General features: G+C 55.0%; 1 protein-coding gene across 3 annotated transcripts in view; it reads left to right on the top strand.

The window, feature by feature from the left end:
• The first annotated feature begins 734 nt into the window (after positions 1-734).
• Positions 735-25183, top strand: part of TRPV3 (transient receptor potential cation channel, subfamily V, member 3) — a 31223-nt gene continuing 6774 nt past the window's right edge. The window contains exons 1-13 of one of the 3 annotated variants that reach the window (XM_012652586.1): positions 735-1053; positions 3328-3448; positions 9451-9555; positions 9707-9793; positions 10675-10829; positions 11655-11831; positions 14886-15026; positions 16733-17013; positions 19134-19310; positions 20253-20411; positions 21063-21164; positions 22177-22250; positions 24355-24520. In XM_012652586.1, coding sequence (XP_012508040.1) covers positions 3330-3448; positions 9451-9555; positions 9707-9793; positions 10675-10829; positions 11655-11831; positions 14886-15026; positions 16733-17013; positions 19134-19310; positions 20253-20411; positions 21063-21164; positions 22177-22250; positions 24355-24520 — 1743 coding nt within the window. In that variant the 5' untranslated portion in view covers positions 735-1053; positions 3328-3329. The remainder of the gene's footprint in view (positions 1054-3327; positions 3449-9450; positions 9556-9706; positions 9794-10674; positions 10830-11654; positions 11832-14885; positions 15027-16732; positions 17014-19133; positions 19311-20252; positions 20412-21062; positions 21165-22176; positions 22251-24354; positions 24521-25183) is intronic. The other 2 variants (XM_012652585.1, XM_012652588.1) reach the window with 2 other exon arrangements.

The following is a 25183-nucleotide window of genomic DNA, read 5'->3' as shown; positions in this document are numbered from 1 at the left end:
CGGCATCTTGCCCTCGGGAGCAGGTGTGTAGTTCCTGGGTGACGTGACGCAAGGCTGACAGGGCTGTCCCTGCCTTGCTCCACCCCCTCCCTGGTGGCAGCCTGGGCCAGGAGGGAGGGCAAAGAGTCTTCCTGCCATGCTCTGGCCTTGGAGAAAGGTGGCCTGGGCAGTTGCTGGGAGAACACATGGCACGACAAGAACAATGATACCTACTAGCTGTCGCTGTGTATTGAGTTCATCCTGTGCTCTGGGCCTCGTTCTGGCCCTTTCTGTCCACTTGGTCGTTTAAGCTCCACGGTAACTGAGGCGCATTTCACAGATGAGGAAATGGAGGCTTGCAGGAATGACTTGCCTAAGGTCATACAGCCAGGAAAGGGCACGGCTGCCTGACACCAAGGTCTGTGATGCATGACTGCTGGCGGGAAGCACCGAGTGGGGACTTCCTCTGTCTCTGAGAGTCCTGAGCCCAGGACTGACTTTGAAGGACAAGTGATGAGTCTTGAGGCCGGCCACCCTGGGGTCAAGCAGGCCAGCCCCAGTGTGGCCTCCCTCCCAGGGGTCAGGGCAGAGCCCTTGACCATCTACTAAGCGCTCCTACCTCCATGATCTCTTTGACTCTGCATGGCATCCTTCGGAAGCAGGCACTATGATTCCCATTTCCCAGTTGGGGAAACTGAGGCCCATGATGGGAGGTACCTACCCAGCATCAAATACCAGAGAGGGGAGAGTTGGGACCAGACCTTCGGCCTTGGCACCTGCTACCTTCTCTGCCTTTCCCCCACGGGGGCGAGGCTGCTGTGTGGGTGTGGGGGTGACTCACACAGGGCACATGGGCGGGCAGGCGCTGCAGCTGTGGCTGGTGGGTGTGGCCTGCCTGGCACCTAGGGCAGGTGGCCCAGCCAGTTCTGCCTCTGACATTTCATTCCAGCCATCCCTCTGCCTGCGATGAGAGCCTCCTGCCGCCCCAGCCACGATCCCACCGGGGAGCCTTGGGCTCCGGACATGCGGTGATCTCAGAGCCAGGGCTGCCACTGCCACCCAGAAGCTCACCAGGTGAGTCCTTCCTGCACAAGGCCCCTGGGGAGCTCAGAGCGTGGACCTCAGGGGTCCTGGGGGCCACGTCTGCCCTTTGCCGGTAGGCCTTGGAGGAAGGTTTGGAGGAGCTTGGGCCTCTAGCAAGGGAAACAAAGCCGTGAGCCCTTGGCTGCAGGGAGTGTGTGAGAATACAGGTCCTCATGGACCAAAGAGCCTCTCCCTGAGGCTTGGGGGTGCTGGGGAGGGAGAACCTCTCACAGCTGCTGAGGGGCAGAGGCAGGATCCTGTCTCCACAGTGGGCCTAGGGATGTGGCTTTCTGGGGCAGGAATGTGACAGGAGTTCAGGATGGGGAGAGGTGGCCCCAGAGTGGGAGGGGCAGGGCCCAGGCGTCTCCCAGGTGCTGAGCCAGCGCTGTGGCCCTGGGCCTGGTCTGTCTCCCAGGAAAGGCCTTTCAAGTCAGTGTCAGGGATTGGGAGGCGCAACATCCCACCTCCCAGGTGAGGAAGCTCTAGCCCAGAGAGAGGGAGGGCCAGGGCAGCGAGAGAGTCCAGCAGGTGAGAACGCGGGGTTTAGGGCGTGACTCAAGGAGCTAATTATAGCTGCTGCAGCCCTGGTCCAGAGCTATCCTGACCTTCTCCTGCCCCCGCTGCCCACGACAGCCCACACTCAGGCCCAGGACAGGGAGGACAGAGCAACTCGCTGTCAGGACTCCAGGGTCCTTGGGGACAATGCAGCCCATTTCTCAGAAGGGAAAGCAGAAGCCCAGGGAGGGGTAAGAGACGTGTCCTCCATTCCTCCCCTTCACTCTTGGCCTTTTAGCTCCACCACAGGCCACTGTGTGCTGGGGAAGGCGGTCAAGGCCGCCTCGTCTTCATCCTGCTGAGACTGGCGATGGGCAGGGACTGGGTGCCCGCGATGCCCTCCTGGTGGGCACCTCCACCTTGGGGCCCACACTGCAGGCCCAAAACTCTTCCCTGGCTGCCCCCCCCATCCTATGCCAGCTCACTTCTGGTGGGGCAGGGGCTCGCTCCAGCCTGCTGACAGTCTGCTCTGGCCACGTCCTCTAGGAAGCTGTCCTGTTTGGGGCAGGACCACCAGTGGCCCCAGCTCCACCCAACCCAGCTGGGTTCTTCTTACAGAAACCCATCCCCGCTGTGTCCCTGGGGGTGACTCAAGCTGAGAACCTATCTGCAAAGTCAGCATCTGTCCACACAGCCCTTTCCCCTGTCCGTCTGATCCTCGATGGCCAGCTGGCCACTTTCCCGTCCCGATGGCCCCCATAGCAGCCTCCTCCTGGCCTGCTTGTCTCCCACCCCTGTGCCCCTGCTCTAAGGCAGCTGTCTCTTGTGTAACCCAGATCCCGCCCCCATGTTCCCAGCGGTCCTCAGGGTCAGCCACAGCTCCTAAGTGGTATTGGAGGCCCCTGCAGGGAGGCCCAGCCTGCTCCCAGCCTCTCGCTGCCGGGACTGCCCATGACCCCACAGCTTCTCTGGCCACACCCGCTCTTGTGGCTCACTGGACTTTCTTGCCCCCTAGTCCTAGCCCAGGCTGTGCCCTCCACCTGCACTGCCCTTCCTGTACACGGCAGCCCTCAAGCCCCCTCCAAGATGCTTTCCTAGGCTCCTTGGAAGACATATCCGTCCCCCTTCCAATATTTCCATACCTTTGGGGGCTCAGCACAGTGCCCAGCCCATAACGAGCAGGGGCATGTCTGGACCGAGGGGTTGGCCTCCTCCACTCGGGGCAAGGGGACTCAGCTGCTCCCCCAGGTGAGGGGATCCAACAGACAGCTGAGGCCAGTTGCACTCAGCTTTGGGTGGGTGAGGGAGGAGATCAGCGTGTTAGCTGCGGAGACCACCTGGGCGCCGAGAAATCCGAAACACCCTGGGAGCTCGAGGCTGTTACTAGGTGCACAGTGTCTAGAGCCAAGGAGGTAACAGTCTTGCTCTGTTGAGGTCAAACCTCTTTGAGAACAGCTCTGAACACAAAATCGGAGAAGGACATGGGGAAAGTAGAGCTCATTCTCAGGAGTCCGCCTGGAGACTGGTGGTGTTGGAGATGGTGTCTTGAGAGAGGTTAGGGGTACGGTGATCCTTACGAGGACAACCTGCTTGGATATCCTAGGACCACAGGAGCAGGGGAAGCTTCAGGGACAGTCTCCCTGTCTTTGGGAAGGGTGGGTGACCGGGGAAGGTAGGGAGTGAGCTTGCTGCCCCAGGAGGTGTGAGCAGGAGTCTCCTGAAGCTCTTCCACGCCTCTCAACAGGAGCACTGCCCATGTTTGTGTTCCAGCCATGAATGCCCACCCCAAGGAGATGGTGCCTCTCGTAGGCAGGAAAGTTGCCGCCCCCAGTGGGAACCCTGCCGTCCTGCCAGAGAAGAGGCTGACAGAGGTCACCCCCACGAAGAAGAGGTAGGACGAGGAGCTCGGGACTGGGGTCCTCACTGGGAGGGGCAGAGGAGGGGGCCTGGCACCCACCCAGGGAACCCTATCCTTGGGCAGACCCGAGACGCTCAGCCTCATCTGGGGTGGCCTGGTGCCCAACTAGGTGTGACTGGGGCACAGGGGGGGAAACAGCATCATACTCTCGGGAACTGAACTGGGGAGGTCCGTGTGACTGGCACAATTAGGGAGGCCTCCTTGGAGGGGTCAGGGGGCACTGATGGAACAGCCTCACCTGGAGCCATCCTCAAGATAAGGAGCAAAGAGGTGGGTGGGAACGCCAGGTGGCCTGGACCCTCCCCAGGGCACACTTTCCACTCCAATCCGCTGTGCGCCAGCCAGGTTAGTCAAGCTCTCTAACTCCTCTTGTGTAATGGGGACACGCGCAATGGCACCAACTCACGAGGTGATGGCTAATTGGGATCGCGTCAACAGGTGCTCAGCACAGGGCCTGGCACACGGTCGGTGCTCAGCACATGTTGGCGTTGACAGTGTTTTTGTTACCTTTGCCATTGTCATTGTTGTTGTCACTCCACAGGGCCCCCAGCAAAGGGGCAGGACTGGGATGGTCAGCTCCACTTCCTAGCTGGGGACACGGAGGAGGTCAGGAGCAGAGAAGGGACCTCTCTGGGGTCACACCTTCTGCCCCTCAGCTGTCTCCACTGTGGGTCCTCCAGCCTGCAGCTGACTTGGTACCTCTCAAGCTGCTCTCCCATCCCCCTCAGCTGTGCTTCCTTGGACCTGGTCCCAGCTGGGCTGGCCCTGGCTAGGTTGGCCGTGCCTTCTCTGCCCCCTTCCCCGGTCCCTTCTTGGGCCAGAGTGAGCTTGCTACTTTCCCTCTGTCTGTTGGTTGGAGCCATAATCACCAAGGTATCCTGTGTACCAGGCCCAGGGCTGGCCCAGGATGGAGAGACTGGGACACGGAGAGACGGAATACCGGCCCCACTCACAGTCTGGCGAGGGTGTGGGAGTGCCTGGAGAGAGGCGAATGAGCCAGGTGGGGGCTAAAGAGGGGGAGGTCATTCTGATCCTGTTGGCAGTCTCAGGGCACTTCCTGGAGGAGGTGGCATTAGAGAGGACATTGGCAGGTATAGAGGAAGGGACAGGGCATTGGGGGCAGAGGGACATGGGAGCAGGGGCTCCAGGCAGGGACCAGCGAGGAGTCTGGTGTAGCTGAAGTGCTGGGTGGGTGGAGGAGTCTGTAAGCAGATAAGTCCCATTGCAGCTGGGCAGTGAAAGAACTTGGGGGTCAGTTAAGGAACTTGGACATTCATGAGGACAGTAGGGAGCCACAGAGGGATTTTGTGAGGGAGGGAGGGCATGGTGAGATTTACGTCCTGGAGAGGTTACTCTGGATGAGCCATGTGGGTGATGGACTGAAGGGGGCTGGGGGCAGGGAGACCACAAGGAGGCTGTGGGGAAGCCCAAGTGACAGGTGGAGAGGTCTGAGTCTGGTGTCAGGGATGGGGAGGAGGGGACAGCATAGAGAGGCACTGGCATCATGGGAGAGAAGGGAGAAGGAGCCAAGAGACACCCCCCTTTTCTGGTGGGGGCACCTAGACCTGGGCAGAGATGTCTCTGAGCTAAGCAAGCAAGGCCCACCTTCCTGGCTCTCTGCTCCCTTCCCCTCCCCTCTCACTTTTCCAGGCGAGGTCTGGCCCTCGGAGAAGGATTGAGGACAAGTTTCAGGAAAACCCCAGGTTCCTCCCTCAACAGGACCAGTCAAACTGCCCTGTCTGATCCCGTCCCCAGTCACAAACTTGGATCCAGGGTCCGCTTGCAAAGCCTGCTGGGCCCAGCCAAGGGCCAGGGGGTGAGGTGTGGCTTTTGTCCTCTGAATTGGTGGCCTCTCCTCCTCCCCAAAGGCTCTCTGAGGGCTCTCATGAAGGTTTAGGCATCTCCCTCAGAACTGAGTAAAGAACTTGGGCCCAGAGAGAAAAACGAAAGGAAAGAATAACTTATATATAGAGAAAGAGGGCAATGCTGACCCCCAGGGAAATACGTACTAATGGTGGAACAGAAGGCACCGGGAAGTCTGGAGTGGGGAGAGGTGTTTGCACCTGGGAGTCTTTCCTGAACCATCATGCCAGTCCCGGTGAGTAGCTGCCATCATGTTTCTTACCGTGCCCTGGGCAAGGTGATGCCCAGGGTTGGAGATGCAGGCCAATGGAGGGTGTGGAGGGTATGGGGTGGGGCCTTGCACAGCTCACAGCACTTGGGCATTTCTTGGGACAAAGCAGGTGGCCAGGCAGACTCCTTCCCGGCCCTGGGGCAGCTCAGGATGGTTCTTTGACTTCAAAGGGACAGAAATGCAGGTGAAATGGTGTAGATCTGTCTGCTCACCTGAGTCAACAACACCCAAGTGGTGTCCTTGGGTCTGGGCCAAAGGTAGGAATGAAAAAACAGCATCTGCGGGAGGTCAGGAGCCGGGATGTCACATGGCTAAGCCCCGGCCATGTGCTCGTGATGGTGGGTGGGATGCGGTGTGCCAGTGGCAGGCAGAGCAGTCATGGGACAGACCCTCATGGGCCTGCTCTGCCCCAGGAGTTAGGTCCTTGCCCAATAGTCGGGTCCCCCAAGCCCGGCCCTCGTCACTGTCATTCTCACACCCTGTGCTCTGGCCTCCCACCACTTCCTTCCCGAGACCCAGCCCTCACCTTCCTCCCGAGGAGGGTTTCTCCTGTTGCTCTCTCTGCCTCCAGGGCTCTTCCCAAACCACAGGCCGATCTCACTCCCACAGAGCACGGCACCTCCCCCAATCCTTGTCCTCAACTGAAGGACCTTCTCTTCCCTTGAGCTCCCACAGCCCAATCCCTCTCTGAAGAGGCCGACATGGCCTCTGAGACGACGTCTTAGCTCTGGTTGAGATCGCTGAGGATGGGTCCCTGGAAGGGTCATCTCTTCCCTCCCTGCTCCCTGAGTTTCCTACACAGAGCATATTCGTAGTTTTTGAGTAAGTAGCTGAGTCAATGAAGGAGCAGGCAGGAAAATGAGAGAAGGAGTGGGTGGGTTGATGAGTAAGCAGCCCTCTCAGCATGAGCGAGGACACTACGTGGTGAGATGATGAAACATTTCTTCCCTTCCCTTGGGCCCTCAGCCTCAGGCCTGGAGAGGATAGATGCTTTCGTGATCTGATTCTCTGGACCATCTTTGGTCTCCTGTGGGCTCTGGTAGGAGCCCTGAGAAGGTGGGCAGGTAGAGCAGAGACAAAGGACTGCTCTTCAGCTTCTTGTGCAAGATTGGGGAGGGGTTGGGGCTTAGGAGGGATGAGGGCTTTGGGTACCAGAAAACACAGTGGGAGTCGCCTGAAAGATGCAACCTCCCAATAACATCTATAGTTTAAGGTTTTGTTGGTCCGTCTGCTTATAGGTCCTGTCCACCTATCTACCCACCCAACTACTCATTGTCCATCCATCCACCCATCATCCCATCATCTGTCCATTATCCATCCGTTCACCTGTCATCTATTGGACGAGCCATTCTCCCTTCCACTCATCATATATCCTCCCACTCACCCATTCAGTGAGGTCTCCGTGTGTCAGGGCCGGTGTTGGGGAATCAAGGACCATGCAGTTGTAGTCCCTGCCGTTGAGGACCGAACAGCTGAAAGATAGTGTGTTGTCAAGAGCAAAGAAAGCCATGACCTCACTGCCTTATGCCTTGGCCTGATCCTTGGGGCCAGTTATGACCAACTCACTAGGACGGTATCTCTGGAAGTGACGGAGCTCTGCCCCTTGTTCACCAATGTATCCCCAGATCCAGTAACAGTGCCTGGTCATATTAGGTATTCAAGAAACATTGTTGAGTAAATACACCACTGAGGAACTCAGACAGGTGGGTTGGGATGGAGACCAGGGGTGGGGCTGGACCAACTGTCTTAGAAAAAACTGTGGATGTGGGGGCTGGGGTTGTGTCTGGAGGGAATTTGGCAGATCTCAAGCAGGATGCTTTGGGGCTGAGCCTTAAGCAGTTGTGTTTGGAGCCCTTGAGCCAGGCTGCCATGGTGGAGTGGAGACAGTTCTGGGGTGGCAGTTCTGGGAACTGCAGGGGTGCAGGGGAGTGGTAACCAGACTGGTTGACCTCTGATGCCCACTTCAGCTGGACATGCCATAGGATGATCCTGGAGCTGCCCTGGCTCCAGAGTCCAGGCCTTAGGGATCATCCCGCCCAACCATCACCCATTTAGGTGAGGACGCCTGGCCCAGAGATGGCAAGTGACCACCTGGGGTCACACAGGAGGCAGAGGCAGAGCTGGACTAGAACCCAGCTCTAGGTCCCCAGCAAGGGTTTACTCCTCCCTTTGTCTTCTCTTTTGGAAAAAGGATTTGATTTGAGGTCAGGTCGGAAGGTTCCTCCTGATGGGCAGGAGACAGGAAGGTGGAGGCCAATGTGGCAGCCAGTGCCACCCTCCACGCGATTCATGCCCCATTTCTGGATTAATGCTGAGCCTTCGTGGCTTGCTTGTGCCTAAAGGAGAGGACAGGGGTTCCCCTGGGTCTCTCTCCTGCCTGCCCCACCCTGGGAAGTGGCTGTATCAGGCAGCTGGGCAAGGCCGAGGGCCAAGGCGAGAGCAGAGTGGTGTGGACTGTGGTGTGGACTGTGAGCCTGGACACCAGGGGTCAGGTTGTCTGGCCAACTTGGCTCCTACCCTGGGAGGTGACCGTGGATGAGCTGCTGTTCCATACTGGTCCTCAGTTTCCTCATCTGTAGAATGGGGCCACAGTGCCTTCCTTGCTGCCCTCCCTCCTGAACTTGGTATTTCTGGGACTGCACTTTGGGAGCTCTTCTGCTGTCTTGTGAGGAAGGAAGGGAGAGGCGTGTTGGTCCTTCTGGGCCTGGGAGGAAGCAGGCAGTGAAGGGGCTTAGGAGCCCCATGTGCCTGGAGAGAGGGCCTGCCGGTCAGGAGGGCACAGCCCCAGGCTGTCACAGAGCCAGCAGTTGTGCTGCAACAGCTGACGGTGGGGGAGTTGCTGCCACCGAGGTCACCCTCAGCCTGATCTGCACTACCCAGGTTGTCCCCAGAAGGCTGGTCTCCGAGTGTGTGAATGTGGTTGCCGAGATCATGGGCGTCTGCGTTTGTGGGTGTGTCTAGGGCACGGCCGGGGCTGTGTCTGGCTGGAGTCACGTCTTGGGTGTGGTCTTGCCTCTTATAGGGCAGTGAGCAGCCCCCCTTCCCTGGGGCTCAGCCAGGCCCAGCCCTGGGCCCGTCTCCCTCCTCCCGGCCCAAGGGGAAAGCTGACCCTCGCCCACCTCTCTGCCCAGGGCTCCTCCCCTCCACTGCCTGAGGTGGCTTCCCAGGTTTCCCTGCTTGGCCAGGGATTCCCAGCTCTGTCCCCTGACCCCTGAGTCCTCTCTGCTCTAGATCAGCTCTTTGCACCCTGTTTTCTGCTGTCACAAACAGCACAAGTCCTGGTCAAAGGGGGCCAAGGATAACTCCAGTCCTTTCCCCTCCCTCTCAAGCCGGGACGGCCCTTGCGGATATCAGAGTCTAGGGACCTCCCCGCGGCAGGGCTCTCACTGCAGATCTGAGGCCTGGGGAGCAGCTGGGTGGTGATGGGGGACTCTGGCCCCACTGCCATGTTCCCCATCTGTGCTGAATCCTTTGTCCCCGCAGGCAGTGGCAGAGGGAAATCTGACTCAGGGGTCAGGCTACCACCAGTAGAGGCTCTTAGGTTCATCCACCTGGTATGTCTAGTGATGAGAGTCACTCAGACCCAGCTTTGAATCCAGGCTTTGCCACCTGTCTGCTGTGTGGCCTTGGGCAAGCTGCTTTACCAGAGCCTCCCAGTGTCCACCTGTGAAATGTGGTGACAATGACAGCATGCATCCCAGAGGTGATTGGGGAGGCAATGAAGGCCCAGAGCTGACTGAGGTACATGCTCTGTGTGGGGGACACCCTCTACGGCAGGGATGCAGGACACAGGTGGACAGGCACTGCCCGGCTCTGATGGCCTCCTTGGGTGTCCCCTCAGTGCACACTTCTTCCTGGAGATTGAAGGGTTTGAGCCCAACCCCACTGTGGCCAAGACCTCGCCCCCCATCTTCTCCAAGCCCATGGACTCCAACATCCGACAGTGGTGAGTACCGCCCCTGGCCCAGCCCTGCCTGGGCCCAGCGCTCAGCTACTGGGAGGCGTGCAGTGACTTGCCCCGGCCACATGGCCAGGCCCAGCTGTGTGCTGCCATTGTCCGTTTTCAAACCTCTCTCTCTTTCCTCCCCCACCTCCAGTCTCTCTGATAACTGTGATGACATGGACTCCCCCCAGTCTCCTCAGGACGATGTGACAGAGACCCCGTCCAACCCCAACAGTCCGAGGTGGGTCTGGCCTTCCTCTCCTCCCACTGTGCCCACCAGGGGGAGCTGCCAGAGGGGCAGGCTCCAGGGCCTTATAGGAAAGAGGAAAAAGCCACCATTCCTGGGGGTTGGGACAAATGTCTGGAGACATGGGCTCATGGCATGCATGATATTTTGCAGGGCGGGGAGAAGAGGGGGGTATCAAATTTTTATACAGGGTGAAATAAAATCCATTCATTATAAAACATTCAAACAACAGTATTCAGTGGAGTAAGAACTTTAGCACCATATCATTTATGTAAATTAAAAATGCATGCTGCCAGACACATGTAGTCCCAGCTACTTGGGAGGCTGAGGCAGGAGGATCGCTCGAGCCCAGGAATTCTGGGCTGTAGTGGGCTATGCTGTGATCAGTTGTCCATACTACGTTCGGCATCAATATGGTGACCTCCCAGGAGCAGGGGACCACCACGTTGCCTAAGGAGGGGTGAACCAGCCCAGGTCAGAAACGGAGTGGTCAAAAATACATGTGTACGCAACATCAGTATGCACGTTGCAAGAACACATGCAAACAAAAGGAGACTCCGATGCCTTCCATGGGTCGCTTATTTGGAGTATGAGGCGGGGGAGGGAGAGATTTAAAAAGTTCAAACAACGCAAAATCTGAAATCCCATACTTTTGAGGTAATCACTATGAACAGTTAGGCAGGTATCTTTCCTAATCATTACTATGTATATCTGAACATATATTTTGACAAAGTGTGATTGCCCCGGAAGGGGAGCCTGCAGGGATTGCAGGCACTGTGACAGTCCCACCAGATATTGGGGCAGCTCTGGGGGGGAAGGGGAGAGAGTAGGGCAGGGTCCACATGTGATGAGTTGGAAACATTTTCTGGCCTCAGTGCAAACCTGGCCAAGGAAGAGCAGAGGCGGAAGAAGAAGCGGCTGAAGAAGCGCATCTTCACGGCCGTGTCTGAGGGCTGCGTGGAGGAGCTGCTGGAGCTGCTGGTGGAGCTGCAGGAGCTTTGCAAGCGGCGCCGTGGCCTGGACGTGCCTGGTCAGTGCCTGGGCCTGACAGGGGGTGCAGGGCTGGGGGCCCTGCTTGGCTCCTGCTGCTCACCTCCCCTCATCTGCCCACCAACCCGTGGGGCTGGAGTGTGAGCAGCCTTGAATGCTGGCTGGGGACTTTGAACTTGACTCTGAGGGCAATAGGGAGCCATGGAAGGGTTTAGGCATGTGAGGGTCACAGTCTGGGTACTGAGGAGAATGGGGGGAGGGAGGAGAATGGAGAATGGGGGTAAAGCTGGGGAAGGCTGTTGGTAGGCAGAATTGGGACCCCAAAGCAAGGCTGGGGGAGGGAGAGAGTTCTGGAGAACTCTGCGGGCAGTGCATTAGCAGGACATGGGGAGTGAGGGAGAAGGAGGAGTTCAGTGTGGGGCCATTTGGACTTGGGTGGCTTGGCGGGTGGTGGCTGTCACGGGGACCGGGCAGTAGCAGGTTGGAGGGGAGGTGATGAGCTTTATTTGGAGGCTCTGAGGAGGCGACAAGCTGGACACAGATCTCAGGGTGTTGGCACCAATGTGGACCATGGGAAGCCATGTAGTGGGTAAGATTGTTCCCCCAGGGAGAAGGTGCAGAGGGCAAGGAGCGAAAGGCCTCAGACAAGGCTCTTATGGGCGCGGAGAGCAGAGAACGAGGAGTCAGCCAAGGAGCCAGAAGAGGGACAGCTGGAGAGGGAGGAGGAGAGCTGGGGGAGCCGGGTCAGGGAGGCCAGTGCGGGTGCGGAGCAGGTCTGAGGGTGCAGTTCCCACACTCTCTGGGCAGGCAGGGCCCAGGGCAGCAGGGCCCCTCCTGCGGCTCCATCCCGTGACCCTGCCTGCAGACTTCCTCATGCACAAGCTGACAGCCTCGGACACGGGGAAGACCTGCCTGATGAAGGCCTTGTTAAACATCAACCCCAACACCAAGGAGATTGTGCGCATCCTGCTTGCCTTCGCCGAGGAGAACGACATCCTGGACAGGTTCATCAACGCTGAGTACACAGAGGAGGCCTACGAAGGTACCTGCCGCGGAGCGACTGTGCAGACAGCATTCTCCGAGGGTGGGGTGCGAGGGTGGGGTGCAGGGCCAGAGGGCCACTGCCGGCCATGCCATGCAGAGGCACCGCTGCCACCCAGAAGCCCGAGCACAGCATAGTACCTGGCACATCCACAGGGACTTCTCTCTTTTTTCCTTCATTCTGCAAATAACTGTGAGCACTGACTACATGCCAGATGTTGTTTTTGGCACCAGCGTACCGTGGTGAACAAGACACTAGGGAGCTGACAGTAGGCCTGTGGACGGGGCGGTTCAGGCCAGCGACTCGAACTTTCCTGTCCTAATTCTCTTCCCTTTTCAGTCCCCTCTGTCCCGGCCTTTCTTTTTGTCAGCATTGCAGGGACTCACAGACTCCCTCTTCTAGCAGCACGTTTCCTTTGAGGGCGGGGGCGGAGTCTGTTGCCCATAATTGATTTCCTGGTGCCCTTAGGGTCCCACGTAAGAGCTGCTTAATATATATTTTTTGAATGCATGAATAGATGAAGGTTATCAGTGCCTCTATTAAGGCTTTGCTGTCCTGCTCACGAATCCTCATCTCTCTTTGTGCTCAGCCTCCCCTTGCCTCTTCCTCCTTTCATGAATCTGCCTCTTGCCTGTGGGTGTGTGGGGGGCTGTGGGGACCTACTCTCTCTCTGAGTGGCAGGAGAAGCCATTTATTCCTGCTTCCCAGAAACTAACCTCACCACCATTCTGCCCCACAAAGCTATCTGCTGGTGCCTTCCCCTAAGTGTTTTTATGCAGTCCCCACCACCTGGGGTACAGGGGCTCCAGGACCAATAGACCAGCATTTTTCTATATTTTGGGCATGTTACCTTTCTTCTCTGAGCCTCAGTTTCCCCGTCAGGCAGGGGCTAATATTTCCTCCCTGTCGTGCTAAGAGAGTCCAATGATAACTTTATTAATATCATTTTTAAGCATTTTATCAGAGGCCTTCGGAGCTTTATTTTTTCTTTTAATAATTATTCAATTAAATATTTTTGTTATAAAAATATTTTAAACATAAAAGTTTAGATACTAGCATAAAAACCTCTACATATCTATCATCAGATTCAACATAATTTATTTTTAATTATTTAATACATACATATCACATGAATAGAGTTTTATTGTAGAGCATTCCAGCATTTTAGATAAGTTTTAAAAAAAAACCCTTCATCCATCTCCCTGTATCCTTTGAAGAATTTTCTAGGCCTGTGACTTATGTGTATGTATATGTGCACACAGAAATAGCTTTATTTACTTACTGAGCATAAAAGAGCATACTGTCTGCATTGTTCTACAACTCGCTTTCTTCGATTAACTGTATGTCTTAGGGATCTTCTCATGCCAGAATATGAAAGCCTAGCTTCTTTTTACCAGCTTAGTCTGAAATTATGGCTGTACCGTGGCTAATTTCACCATTTACCAGGCGGTTTCCAATTTTTTGCTGTGACAATGTTGCAGTGCATATTCTTGTCTATGACCCTATGCACAGATGTACCTGTGTCTTAGAAAATACTTTGACTTGGAATATTTGGGTTCAAGTGCATGCGCATTTAAAATTATAATAGTTATTGCCATATTTGTCTCCAAAAGGTACTAATTTAGTCTCTCCCCCCACCATGACAGGGTACAAAAATACTCATCACTAATACTGGAAATTATCCATCTTTTTTTTTTTTTTTTTTGGTCTTTTCCAATCTGATTGGTGAAAGGGTTAACTCTTCTGGTTCTAATTTTCATTTTCCTGATTACCAGTGATTCCAAACATCTTTCATATGGTTTATTGGCTATGTGTATTTTCTCCTCTGTGAGGTGCTTGTTTGTAATCTTTTTTCAGTTTTCTTTTAGGTTGTTTGTCTTTCTATAGATTTGTAGAGACTCTTAATATATTACAGACTTTAAAAAACACATTGTCTTTTTTATACATCTCAGATATTTTCCCCAGCTTATCACTTGGCTTTTAACTTTCATTAGGATGTATTTTTTTGTGTGTTTGTTTTAATATATCAGTTTTTTAGGATGCATTTTGAAATACAGAAATCTTTAATTTTTATGTAAGGAAATATGTCAGTCTTTTCTTTATAGTTTATGCATTTGGGACCTTAAGAAGGTCTTCCGTACTGAAAGTTTAGTTATTAATATAAACAAATTTTCAATTATTTTTAATGCTTAGTTCTATAATCCACCAGGACTGCATTGTTGGGTATGGCATGGTGACAGCTCTTTGGAAAATGCTGTTTCTAATGGACATTTTGAGCCACTCTGTCCCCCCAACCTTCTGGTCCCCTCCCTCTGGAGATTCTACAGTCTCCACCAACAGGGTTAATGTCTCTCCTCTGTCCTTTATTTCCTCAGACACCAGCATTTCATTCACCCACCGCCAAGGCCAGACATCTGGACCTTACCTTAGTCAGTTCCTCTTCCCCAGCCCTCCTAGACCACCTGAGGGCTCTTCCTCCTAAGGGTCTTTGGACTTTCTCCTCTCTCCACCTCTAATGTCCCCCCTCCCCCCCACCCCCTTAGTTCAAGCCTCATCTTTTTTTCTGTAGTCTTGGCTTCTTCCAGCGCGTCCTTCAATTTTGCAACCAGAGTGAGCTGAAAACAGACATGCGCAACATGCTGGTTCTGACTGCCCTGCCTCAGCGCCTTCTGTGATTCCCCGTGGCCCTTAGGCTAAGTTCGACCCTCTTGCCTTGGCTTACCAGCCGGCCCCACCCAGCCTGGCCAAACTTTCCGAGGTCCCAGTTTAGAGGCCACTTCCGTGCACACCCCGTGTACCACTGTGCCCCAGGGCCTTGCCCCGGAGCACAGAGCACATGCTCCGTAAATACTCCTTGCGCCCACGCTATCACAGAGCGCATGAAGCAAAGAATGAGGTGGGGAGTCGGGGAGCGGGTGACACAGACAAGCAGCTGTTATGTCCCCGTGGTTCTGAGGAGGGTATGGAGGTGGGAGAGGGGAGAAGCCCCAGAAGGTGGGTACATCACCCAGGGTCCCAGGTGCTGAGCGCCCTCCCTATCCCCGCGGTCCGCAGGGCAGACGGCGCTGAACATCGCCATCGAGCGGCGGCAGGGGGACATCACTGCGGCGCTCATCGCGGCGGGCGCCGACGTCAACGCCCACGCCAAGGGCGTCTTCTTCAACCCCAAGTCCCAGCACGAAGGCTTCTACTTCGGTGGGTGCCGTCCCCGCCCAGCGTGCGCTGGGGCTGCGGGGTCTGGGAGGAGGGAAGATGGGGGGAGGGAAGAGGGAGGGGCCGTCCACCCCGCTCTGCGCTTGGAGCTACGGTCCCTTCCCTAAGAGGCTCTGGGGACTGGGGAGGACAGAGCTGGGACAGGGAGAAGGCTGTGGCAGACCCAACTGATCAGGACACCAGGGCAGACCAGAGAAGGAGGGGTGGAGTGCAGTTGCCGCATTTGGGGGTGTCACCTGGTGGTCTTAGAGGTGTCCTCCTGGGAGGGGACAGAGACCTGGGAGAGAGGCCGAGGAGACAGCCCCATTTTACAGGTGTGGAGATGGTTCTGAGAGGGCAAGTGACTTGCCTCAGTATAGGAAGGCGTTGACATCGGTGTCCTGGCTCTGTCCCCTGTGCCCAGTGCATCTCGAGACTGCAAACAGGGAGTCAAAAGTGAGATGACAAAAGTTCCCTGCCCGAGGAGCTGGAGAGTCCAAAAGTAATTGGGGTTAGAATGCCCTGGGTAAAAAAAAAATAATAATAATTGAAATGTATAATCTAGATACAGTGAATTTGCCCATTTTAGTGTACAATTCTGTTCATTTTCACAAAGGCATACGGCTGTGCACCCACCGCTGCGATCAGGACAGGGAGCGGACAGCTCCATCACACCCCAGATTTTCTCCCGAAACCCCAGGCCCTGCCTGACAACCACTGATCTGTTTTCTCTTCTGGGTGGTTTTCGAATGAGCGGAACTAGATGGGTCTGGGCATCCCAGGACAGGGTCCTGTCCGGTTCATTTCGTGTCCCTATTGCCCTGCACAGGACCTGGCTGGAACCTGTTGGGGAAAAGTTTGGTGGGTGGGATGAAGAGAGGGAAGCAGCAGGAGACCTGCCGTCCAGTCCTGGTTCTGTGTGACCACGTGTGAGTCACTTGCCTTCTCTTTTCTGAACAAACATTTATTTAGCACTTACTGTCTACATCAGGCACTATTCTAGGTGCTTGAAATATATCAGTGAACAAAACAAAGATCCCTGCCCTCATGGAACTTGCATTCTAGACAGAGAGATACCGTCAGTATTAAATGTTATAAACAAGAATGTTATGTACTATATTAGAAAATGATAAGCGCTCTTGAAAAAATACGAAGTAAAGCAGGGGAAGGCGAATCAGGAGTTCTGTCTGGGGCAGGAGGGAGGTGGGTTACCATTTTAAATAAGGTGGTTAGGGTGACTTACTGAAAAGGTGACGTTTGAGCAAAGACTTGCAGGAGGAGGAAGTGAGTGATGCAGGTATACAGGCAGAGGGAACGACCCGTGCAAAGGCCTCAAAGGAGGAAAATGTCCAGTGTGTTTGCGAAAGGGGAAGGAGGCCGCTGTGGCGGGAGGGGGGGTCAGGATATGTAGGACTTTGAGCTTTCACTCTGGGCAAGGTGGGACTTACATGCTAACAGGGTGGGCCGGCTGCTGGGCTGAGCACAGAGTATGGAGGGCTGGGGTGGAAGCAGGGAGACAGTTAGGAGGCTAGTGCAGAGATCTAGCTTCCGTCTCTCCCCCTGTACAAGGGGGACATGGGGACAGGGCCAGGGAGCCTTAAGGGTCAATCTTCCTCAGATGGTCAGAGTATGGGCCCCAGTCCTGGGGCTTGGGGGACTCTGCCTCTGGCCTGTGAGAGAACTGAGCCCCAGTGCTCCCCTTGCCCCAGGCGAGACACCCCTGGCCCTGGCGGCGTGCACCAACCAGCCCGAGATCGTGCAGCTGCTGATGGAGTACGAGCAGACCGACATCACCTCACAGGACTCGCGGGGAAACAACATCCTACACGCGCTGGTGACGGTGGCCGAGGACTTCAAGACGCAGAATGACTTTGTTAAGCACATGTACGACATGATCCTGCTGAGGAGTGGCAACTGGGAACTGGAGACCATGCGCAACAACGACGGCCTCACCCCGCTGCAGCTGGCCGCCAAGATGGGCAAGGCCGAGGTGCGAGGTCGGGGTGGCCTGGGAGCCCTTCTGGGGATCCACAGATCACAGCCTCAGCCCTGGGACGGTCCTAGCCTTGGGTCCAGAAGTGCCGTTGTGGCCTGAGGTGTGTTTGTTCTGAGTGACCACACAGCATGAGATGAAGCACGTGCGCCCACTCTCTGGCCTTCAGTCTCTGATGCCCCGAATTTCCATCTCTTGCCCTGGGACCCCTTCCCTGGAGCTAGACTGGGGGAGCCTAAAGGCCGAGGTGACACGGTATCTCACATGCTCTGTGGCTGAGAATTCCTCCGTGGTGAGGCATCTGAGCAGAGGCTGAGTATCTGACCTTGGGGGCCTTTAGCCTCTCAGAGGACAGGAGTCCCGGGGTGGCTGCTCTGGATCCAGAGCCAATGGGCTGCTGTTCCCCGATTATGGAGTGACCCCAGCCTGTTTATCAGGCTGAAACTGTGTGCAGCAGAGAGCGTGGCTTCCCAGGGCCCTCTGTGCCTTGTGTGATGTGGCCGAGAAACTCAATAGCTGGGAGCCTTGGTGGATGGAGACTCCAGTGGGGCTGGGCTCTGACCTCTGTCTGGCTGGAGTCATGGTTCGGCCTGGGAGGTTCTTCTCAGGGGATAGATTCTGGGATCTGAGCCTGTTCCTCAGCCTCACTGTCCCCAAGCCCTGGGAGGCTGCAGGAGGACACTGGGGGGTGGTGGCTATTGGGTAATCACAGCTGTGCCAGCCTCAGGGCACCCGCCTCCCAATCAGCTGTCCTGAGGGCCTTGATCCTGTCCTAGTGGTCGGGGCTGGGACCCACAAGGGACCTTTTTATTCTCTTGTGGGGGGAGGAGGAGATGGAGAATGGCTTCAACAGAGGAGGAATTGTGTGCCTGCCTCCCCTCCCCTCCTGCCCCACGCTTGCTGGGCTTGGAGGAAGGTTAGATTGTGGTGCAGGTCGAGCTTCCTCCAAGGGCCTTTTCCCTGTGTGCCACTGTGGCACGTGCTCTTCCTGCCACCCCAGCCTAGGGAGGGGCTGCCTGCATGGAGCATGGCCCCAGGCCCCCCATATTCTCTGGAGGATAACATGCCTGCTGTGGCCAGTCTCGGGGAGGCAACTGTAGCTTTCCTGGCTCTTTCTCTCCTTTGTTCAGTGTCCTTTGAAAAAGTTTTCTGGATGCTGCCCAGGTTGGCCATGATGTGGGGGATGGTGGAGGGTACAGTGATGCTTACCACATAGACCCGGTCCATGGGGCTCTCACAGGCTGGGGTGCAGGATAGGGAGACTCAGCCCCATCCCTAGGGTCTCTCTGCCTGGGCTCTCATGAAAGATGGGATGGGGACCCACTGCCTTGTGTGAGACCAAGCCTCTGACACTGTCGTCCCCAACAGGCCCCTCCTCCTGGGTCTTGGGTTAGTGCCCTAGGAAGCCCTGGCCCCCATGCTGGGGTGACCCAGGGCTCAGCTTTCAGGAAGTGATGAGCTGGAGAGCAGTGGCTCTGTGTCTAGCCTGCGCTTTGGAACCACCCAGAAAACTTTACCAAATACAGACTCCTGGGTCTCACCCCAGAGATTCGGATTTCATTAGTTGGTGGTGCGGGGTTTTTGCAAGTTCCCCAGCAGAGTTGGAGGGTCGCGGGCCTACAGAGGTCCCAGGAGCACCCCTGCAGGGCTGGTGTCTCGTGTTACCACCTGTCTGGCGAGAGTAGTGAGCCTCAGCCGGAGGGGTCTTATCCGAGGGTGGGATGGGGAAGCTGGAAAAACTTCTAGCTCCTTCTCAAGTCCAGGCCAAATGCAAATTTTTTCTAAAAATCATCAGTTCTTGGATCTTCTGCTGAGCTGGGTCCCCAGCTGGTGCAAGCATCCCTAAGCTGGTTGTGCAGCTTCCTGCAGTGTGCGAAGGGCCTGCGTACCTTTTGTCTCTGGTGTTCTCACCCCTACTGAGATGGGCAGGACAGCAAGCTTTGCGCCCATTCCACAGATACAGCTGCACCTGGGTTCACGGTGTCAGGCTCAGAGGCAGGTCTCTGACCATCCCTGGTGGGACCATCTCCCGGGCCAGCCTGCCTCTGGCTGGCCCAGCCCTGTTGGCCCTTAGCTCTGCTCTGTGGCTGAACGGTTGTTCCTTGTCCTGTCCCCAGATCCTGAAGTACATCCTCAGCCGTGAGATCAAGGAGAAGCCGCTCCGGAGCCTGTCCAGGAAGTTCACCGACTGGGCGTACGGGCCCGTGTCGTCCTCGCTCTACGACCTCACCAATGTGGACACCACGACAGACAACTCGGTGCTGGAAATCATTGTCTACAACACCAACATCGATGTGGGTCTCCTGGGTGGGCTGGGAAGGGCAGGGAGTGGAGGGCTGGACCTCAGGCCGGGGGCTCAGAGGGCCTTGGGAAGTGCTAACTCCAGGGTGCCTGTGTCCCTGGTTCCTTTGCCACAGTGGACGGAGTTGGGCACAGAGATGGTGGGGCCTGGGGCCTGGGGCTGGGCCCAGCTGTTCAGACTGTAGACCCTAGTGGTGGGGGGGTCTCCCACCCCAGATGCCTGGGCAGTTTGGTTGTGGGTGTGGGTGAGGGGATGCTTGGTACTGAACTTCCCTCATCTCGTTTCTCTCCCACTTCCCCTGCTGCTGTATATGGCCAGGCTTGGGACCTTTTCTTCCCTCAATCCTGGTCCCAAATGAGGGTGAGGGAGTGCACAGCCAGAGCAATCAAGGGACTTCCTGGAGGGGAGTAGAAGGGGAGGTCAGTGTAGCTGGAGGAGAGGACAAAGGGCCAGCTGTGAGAGGTGTTCAGCTCTTGGGGGGAAGTGAGGCAGCAGGCAGGGTCTTCCTCCTTCATATTTTAGCAAGAATCAGCTTCCCAGAGCCTGCCTTTTCTCCCAGGCCCTCCCACACCCCTTGTCTGGGGTCTCCCAGACCCTCAGAGCAGCCTGGTTGGTGCAGAAAGGATTGGTAGCAGTTTTATAGATGAGGAGACTGAGGCCAGAGAGGGTCGGGGCTGTCCTAAGGCCACACTCTCTGCTGTACGTCAGACCCTACTGCTGGCAGCCCAGCTCCTGTGGCACTCATGCACCTGGGAGGAGCCTCGGGAGCTGGAAATTACCCTCCTGCATTTCCAGCCAAACCAGTCCACTGGGCATAATGACACCCCTTCTGCCAGGGGCAGTGCTGACTCAGCTCCGCTGGGCCCTCTGAAAATGGTCCCTCCCTCTCGCCCTCGTCTCCGTCTCTGCGGTGACTGGTGTGCGCTTCCCCCAGAACCGGCACGAGATGCTGACCCTGGAGCCCCTGCACACGCTGCTGCACATGAAGTGGAAGAAGTTTGCCAAGTACATGTTCTTCCTGTCCTTCTGCTTTTATTTCTTCTACAACATCACCCTGACTCTCGTCTCGTACTACCGCCCCCGGGAGGAGGAGGTACGTGGGCCCCTTGGGGGCGATGGGGTGGCCAGAGCTGGAGGAGTTTGGAGCCGCCACATGTGCAGATGGGGAAACTGAGGCCTAGAGAGGCCAAGAGATTTGATGGGGTCCCCCCATTGTCCTTCACAGTTTCTAGGGAACAGAATATGTTTTTGGCGCTCAGCTGGGCTAAGCCCTAGGTGCTGAGCCCGAGGTGGACCCATGTTGGGGGAGAGAGTTAGAGAATAAGGAGCTCCGAGTGCTGCCAGGCTCTCTGTCTAAACCTAGAACTAGTTAGGTGTTTCTGCTGCGAGGGCCGTAGGAAGCGGGAGGAGGACAAGCTTTCCCACCATGCTGGGCCTCAGTTTCCCATCCTCACATGGGGCACAGAGTCTCGGTTTTATTTAACTGTGTTACGAGGCCCTGTTGAGTCTCTGGATGTGGATGGGTTCTGGGAAGGACAAATGCTATGGGGCGTGAGGGGTTGTTAGCACAGATTGGACTGTACTCGCTGTGGAGTTCCGGGTTCCCACCGAGGGTGGGGCAGGCAGGGGCAGGGAGCTGCCATTCCTTCTCTTGCCTTGGACAGGGATCAGGTCTCATGATGGTGCACTTGATGGGTCGGCATGCTCACCCCTATCCTGACCACCCCACTCCCTTCCTCCCCAGGCCCTCCCACACCCCTTGGCCCTGACGCACAAGATGGGGTGGCTGCAGCTCTTGGGGAGGATGTTCGTGCTCATCTGGGCCATGTGCATCTCTGTGAAAGAGGTGAGTGAGCCCCTCAGCCCTTCCAGGCTGCCCTGCGAGGTGGGCAGGTGCAAGAGGACAGGTGCCAGCAGGCCTGGCTCCCACTCCTCCCTGTTCTGCCATCACTGCTGGGGACCCTTGGGGAGGCATTTCCTTTCCAAGCCTTAGATTTCTAACATGGGAATAAATGAATAAGGCAGGTCTATCCTACCTACTTCATCTCTCTACCCCTCCATCCATCTGTCCACCTATCCACCGTTTATCTACCCTCCCAGCCACTCAGTGCCTGCCTTCTTCTCCTTCCCCATCCTCCTGTCCGATCACCTGCCCTCTCTCACTGACCCAGCCACTCATTCAAATACCCACTCATCCATACCCACCGTCCTTCCATCCTTTATCCAACCATCTCTCCATCCATCCATCCATCTATCCACCCCTCCAGTGAATCAGTATGTATGTTCTGAACACCTTCCACATGTGGGGCCCTGAAGAAGGTGATAGGGATGGAGGGGGTTTGCCCTCTTTGAGCCTGCAATCTGGTAGGGGATTGAAGATGGGCACAAACATCTAGACTTTAAGGTAGACTTTGAAAATGGCCCTGAGTTGGGTTTAGACTGGTGCTTAGAGGCAGGGAGATGACTTTTATCTGGGGACAGGGGGAGGCAGGGAAGGCTTGAAGGCAGAGATGGCACTGGTAGAGTAGGATTGGACATGAGGACACTGGGGACAAGGTCATTACAGACAAGGCATGGGGAAGAGCATGAGCAAAGGCTCAGAGGTTGGAAGGCTGGGCCATATGTGGGGAGTGGCAGGTAGCTGTAGTGAGTGTGCTGCTTTGCAGGTTCTGGGTGAGGATGGCGTGGGGGCACCTATACCTCCAGGCCCAGGTCTCCTTCCATATGCCTCACCTGGCTCTGGCTGGGCCTTCACACAGTCACCCTCACTGAGTCTCAGTCCTGGGGAGGCACCCCCTTCTCAGGTTCTCCAGCGAGGGGCAGGAGAAAGGTGCAGTTTCTTTCCTTTCTGGCCTTAGGGCATTGCAATCTTCCTGCTGAGACCCTCGGATCTGCAGTCCATCCTCTCAGATGCCTGGTTCCACTTTGTCTTGTAAGTAGGTTGCTCTCTATCCCTTTGGTCGCCTTCTCACAGGCAGGGCTGAGTCCTATATGTGGCTGCAGTGTCCCTCTGGAATAGCCACCCTGCCATGTCACCCTGTCCCAGTCATTCTGCCTTAGTCACATGGCCAGGGATCTCCTCTCTCCCTTCTAGTAAGAGGCACACAGATGCCCACGGAGAGGGTCAGAAAACCTCAGGACAGTGCCCACCATCTGGTGGCAGTGATGGCTGCCGTCACTGGTCACAGAGCCCCAGGTGGCAGGCCGCACAGAGAAGGCATGAAAAGGCTTAGCCATCCTGGGTACTTTTTTACAAAGAGTTGTCCAGGGCAGTCCCTCCTAGTTGCACAGGGCCTAGAAGTTGCCATCTTGGACCTTGGCAGATCAGGACTGGGAAAGGTGCCTGAGAAGTCACTGAGTCTCATCTGTAGACACCACTGAAGCTCCCAGAGGAGGAAAGTGAGTCATTCACAGTCGTGCGGAGGAGCTTCAGCAGTGTCAAAGCTCTAGCCTGTCTGTAATCTTCACCCCAAGCCAGTCCAAAGTTGGTGACCACAGGGCCCCAGCCAGAAAGCCCAGCTCAGCAGCCTCTCTGAATGAGGTCATATGCAGCTGACATCAAAGGCTTATGTGACCTCTGTCTCTAAGTGAACAGAGGTTGATTTAGCGAGTTAGCATTGCTGCTGTGGGCATGGAACAGAATCCACAGTTTGGGAGGAAGAATGGTGGGCTCCACAGCTCTGCAGATCCCACAGAAGTCCCTCTTCTGAGCATTTGGGAAGCTGGGCCTGTGGGACCTTGAACCTTGGCCTGGTGTTTCTACATAGCTGGGTGTTTCATTAAGTGTGTCCCTGCCTTCCAGAGGCATGAACTAAGTTCTTCAGAGGGGAGCAGGAGGGGCACCAAGACGCTGCAGGAAACGGATAGTTAGGTGTGACACTGCCCCACGATGCAAGCAACATGCGAATCTGTCATCTCTGGGGAAGGATTACGATTCCAGAGCAAACTGTTTGTACAGACACTGGTCTTAGTGCAAACAAAAAGTACCAGGACACTGTCCTGCTCTTCTACTTCTCATTTGTTTTGTTAGTGTAGAGGAAGCTGTAGACATCCTTCCTCATTTCAACCCCAAATGCAGTCGATCAATCAGTCGGATGTTTGTTCTTAACTACACCGGGGAAACAAACTTGCCAGTGTCTTAACATTGGTGAGATATTTTAGGGTCGTGGAAACTGCCTGCTGTTATAAACAAGAGAGGGGTTTTAAGCCAGATGTCTGCATAACACATGGTGTTTGCACTGTGCAGGAGTAGATTTCGATTTTGTATGTTTGGTATACGTTGTACTTTACCATTTTTAGTGTATAGCTCAATACTGTTAAGTATGTTTATGTTGTTGTGCAGTCGATCTTTAGAACTTGTTTCGTCTTGTAAAACTGAAACTCTGTGCCCATTAAACAACAGCTTCTGTTCCCTTTTCCCTCCCTGGTAACCACCATTTTTCTTTCTGTCTCTATGGATTTGACTATTCTAGGTACCTCGTATAAGTAGAATCATATGGTATTTGTCTTTTTAGGACGGGTTTTTATTTCACTTAGCATATATCACACTTTTTTAAAAAAGATAAAAAATAGTAGGTTTGGGGGAACTTTTGTTACGATTGGCTTATAAATATAGATGTTGGCAGCTTTTGTCATTTTGGTTAAAAATGCAATCATTCTCTACATCCTTGGTCTAGCCTAGTGGTTCTCAAATACGTGGGAATCAGAAATCACGTGAGTGACTTAAAAAATTTATGGCCTCTTGGGCTGTACCCCAGGATCTTCTGGGAGCCCTGTGGATCTGAATTTTTTTAAGAAAGTCACTGTCAGCTTCAACCAGCCCACGACTAGCCCCGAGTGGCACCTGGTGGTGTAGTCCACGAGGCTGGATTTTAGCTGTGGTTGAGTGGATCTGAGGCAGGCTTATCTGTCTCTTCAGCATCAGCCCCCAGGGGGACCATTCAGAGGGCTTGAGGGAGGTTTGGAGGATTTGAGTATCTCTGCCCTGATGCTGAAGAGAAGTAAGTAAGGCCCTGTCTCCTGTGTCTCCTGAACAGTTTTTTCCAGGCTGTGCTTGTGATACTGTCTGTCTTCTTGTACTTGTTTGCCTACAAAGAGTACCTTGCCTGCCTCGTGCTGGCCATGGCCCTGGGCTGGGCGAACATGCTCTACTACACGCGGGGGTTCCAGTCCATGGGCATGTACAGCGTCATGATCCAGAAGGTGCGTTGGGGGCTGATGGACTCTCAGAGGATGTCTGTTTTTCAGATGGGGAAACTGAAGTCTGGAGGGGAACAGGGGCTTACCAAGGGGCAGGCCACTGCTATTTCTGCCGAATGCTGTGGTGTCCTTTGCTTTTGGTTGGGCTTTAAATGTCCAGAGCTTTAAACGCCCAGGCTTGCGGGCACTGGAAAGGGATACATTTTGTAAAGGAATATTCTCACCCCTGGGCCGCGGTGTGCTAGTAAATCTTTAACAACCGCTCTCTGGGTATGTGTGGGTGGAATATACGTATACGTGTGTATATATACACACACATATATACATACCTTTATTATAAATTTTACTCTATAAAGGATGCATAGCACACAATTTACAAATAATAATATAATATGCAATACACTTTATTGTATGTTCCATGTAGCCAGTTGAGTCTCAGATAATTTGTTGTTTTTTATAGAACTCTCAAATCTGTTGTCAACCTATGCTTGCAATTGGCAAATGGGTGCTGTTCAGACATGCATGTTCGTTGGTATTTTTCCTTATAAACAATAAGGTTAAAATGAAACAATGATTTGTGTTGGAACTTTGCTTGTTTGTCAATGATGTGAGCAACTTCTTTGCTGAATTGGATAATAGTTTGCAAGTACTAGAAGAATATTCCTT

This window comes from Propithecus coquereli, unplaced genomic scaffold (genome assembly GCF_000956105.1).
Source record: "Propithecus coquereli isolate 6110/MARCELLA unplaced genomic scaffold, Pcoq_1.0 Scaffold390, whole genome shotgun sequence".
In the NCBI taxonomy this organism is placed as follows: domain Eukaryota; kingdom Metazoa; phylum Chordata; class Mammalia; order Primates; family Indriidae; genus Propithecus; species Propithecus coquereli.
This window is presented reverse-complemented; position numbering and strand designations above follow the sequence as displayed.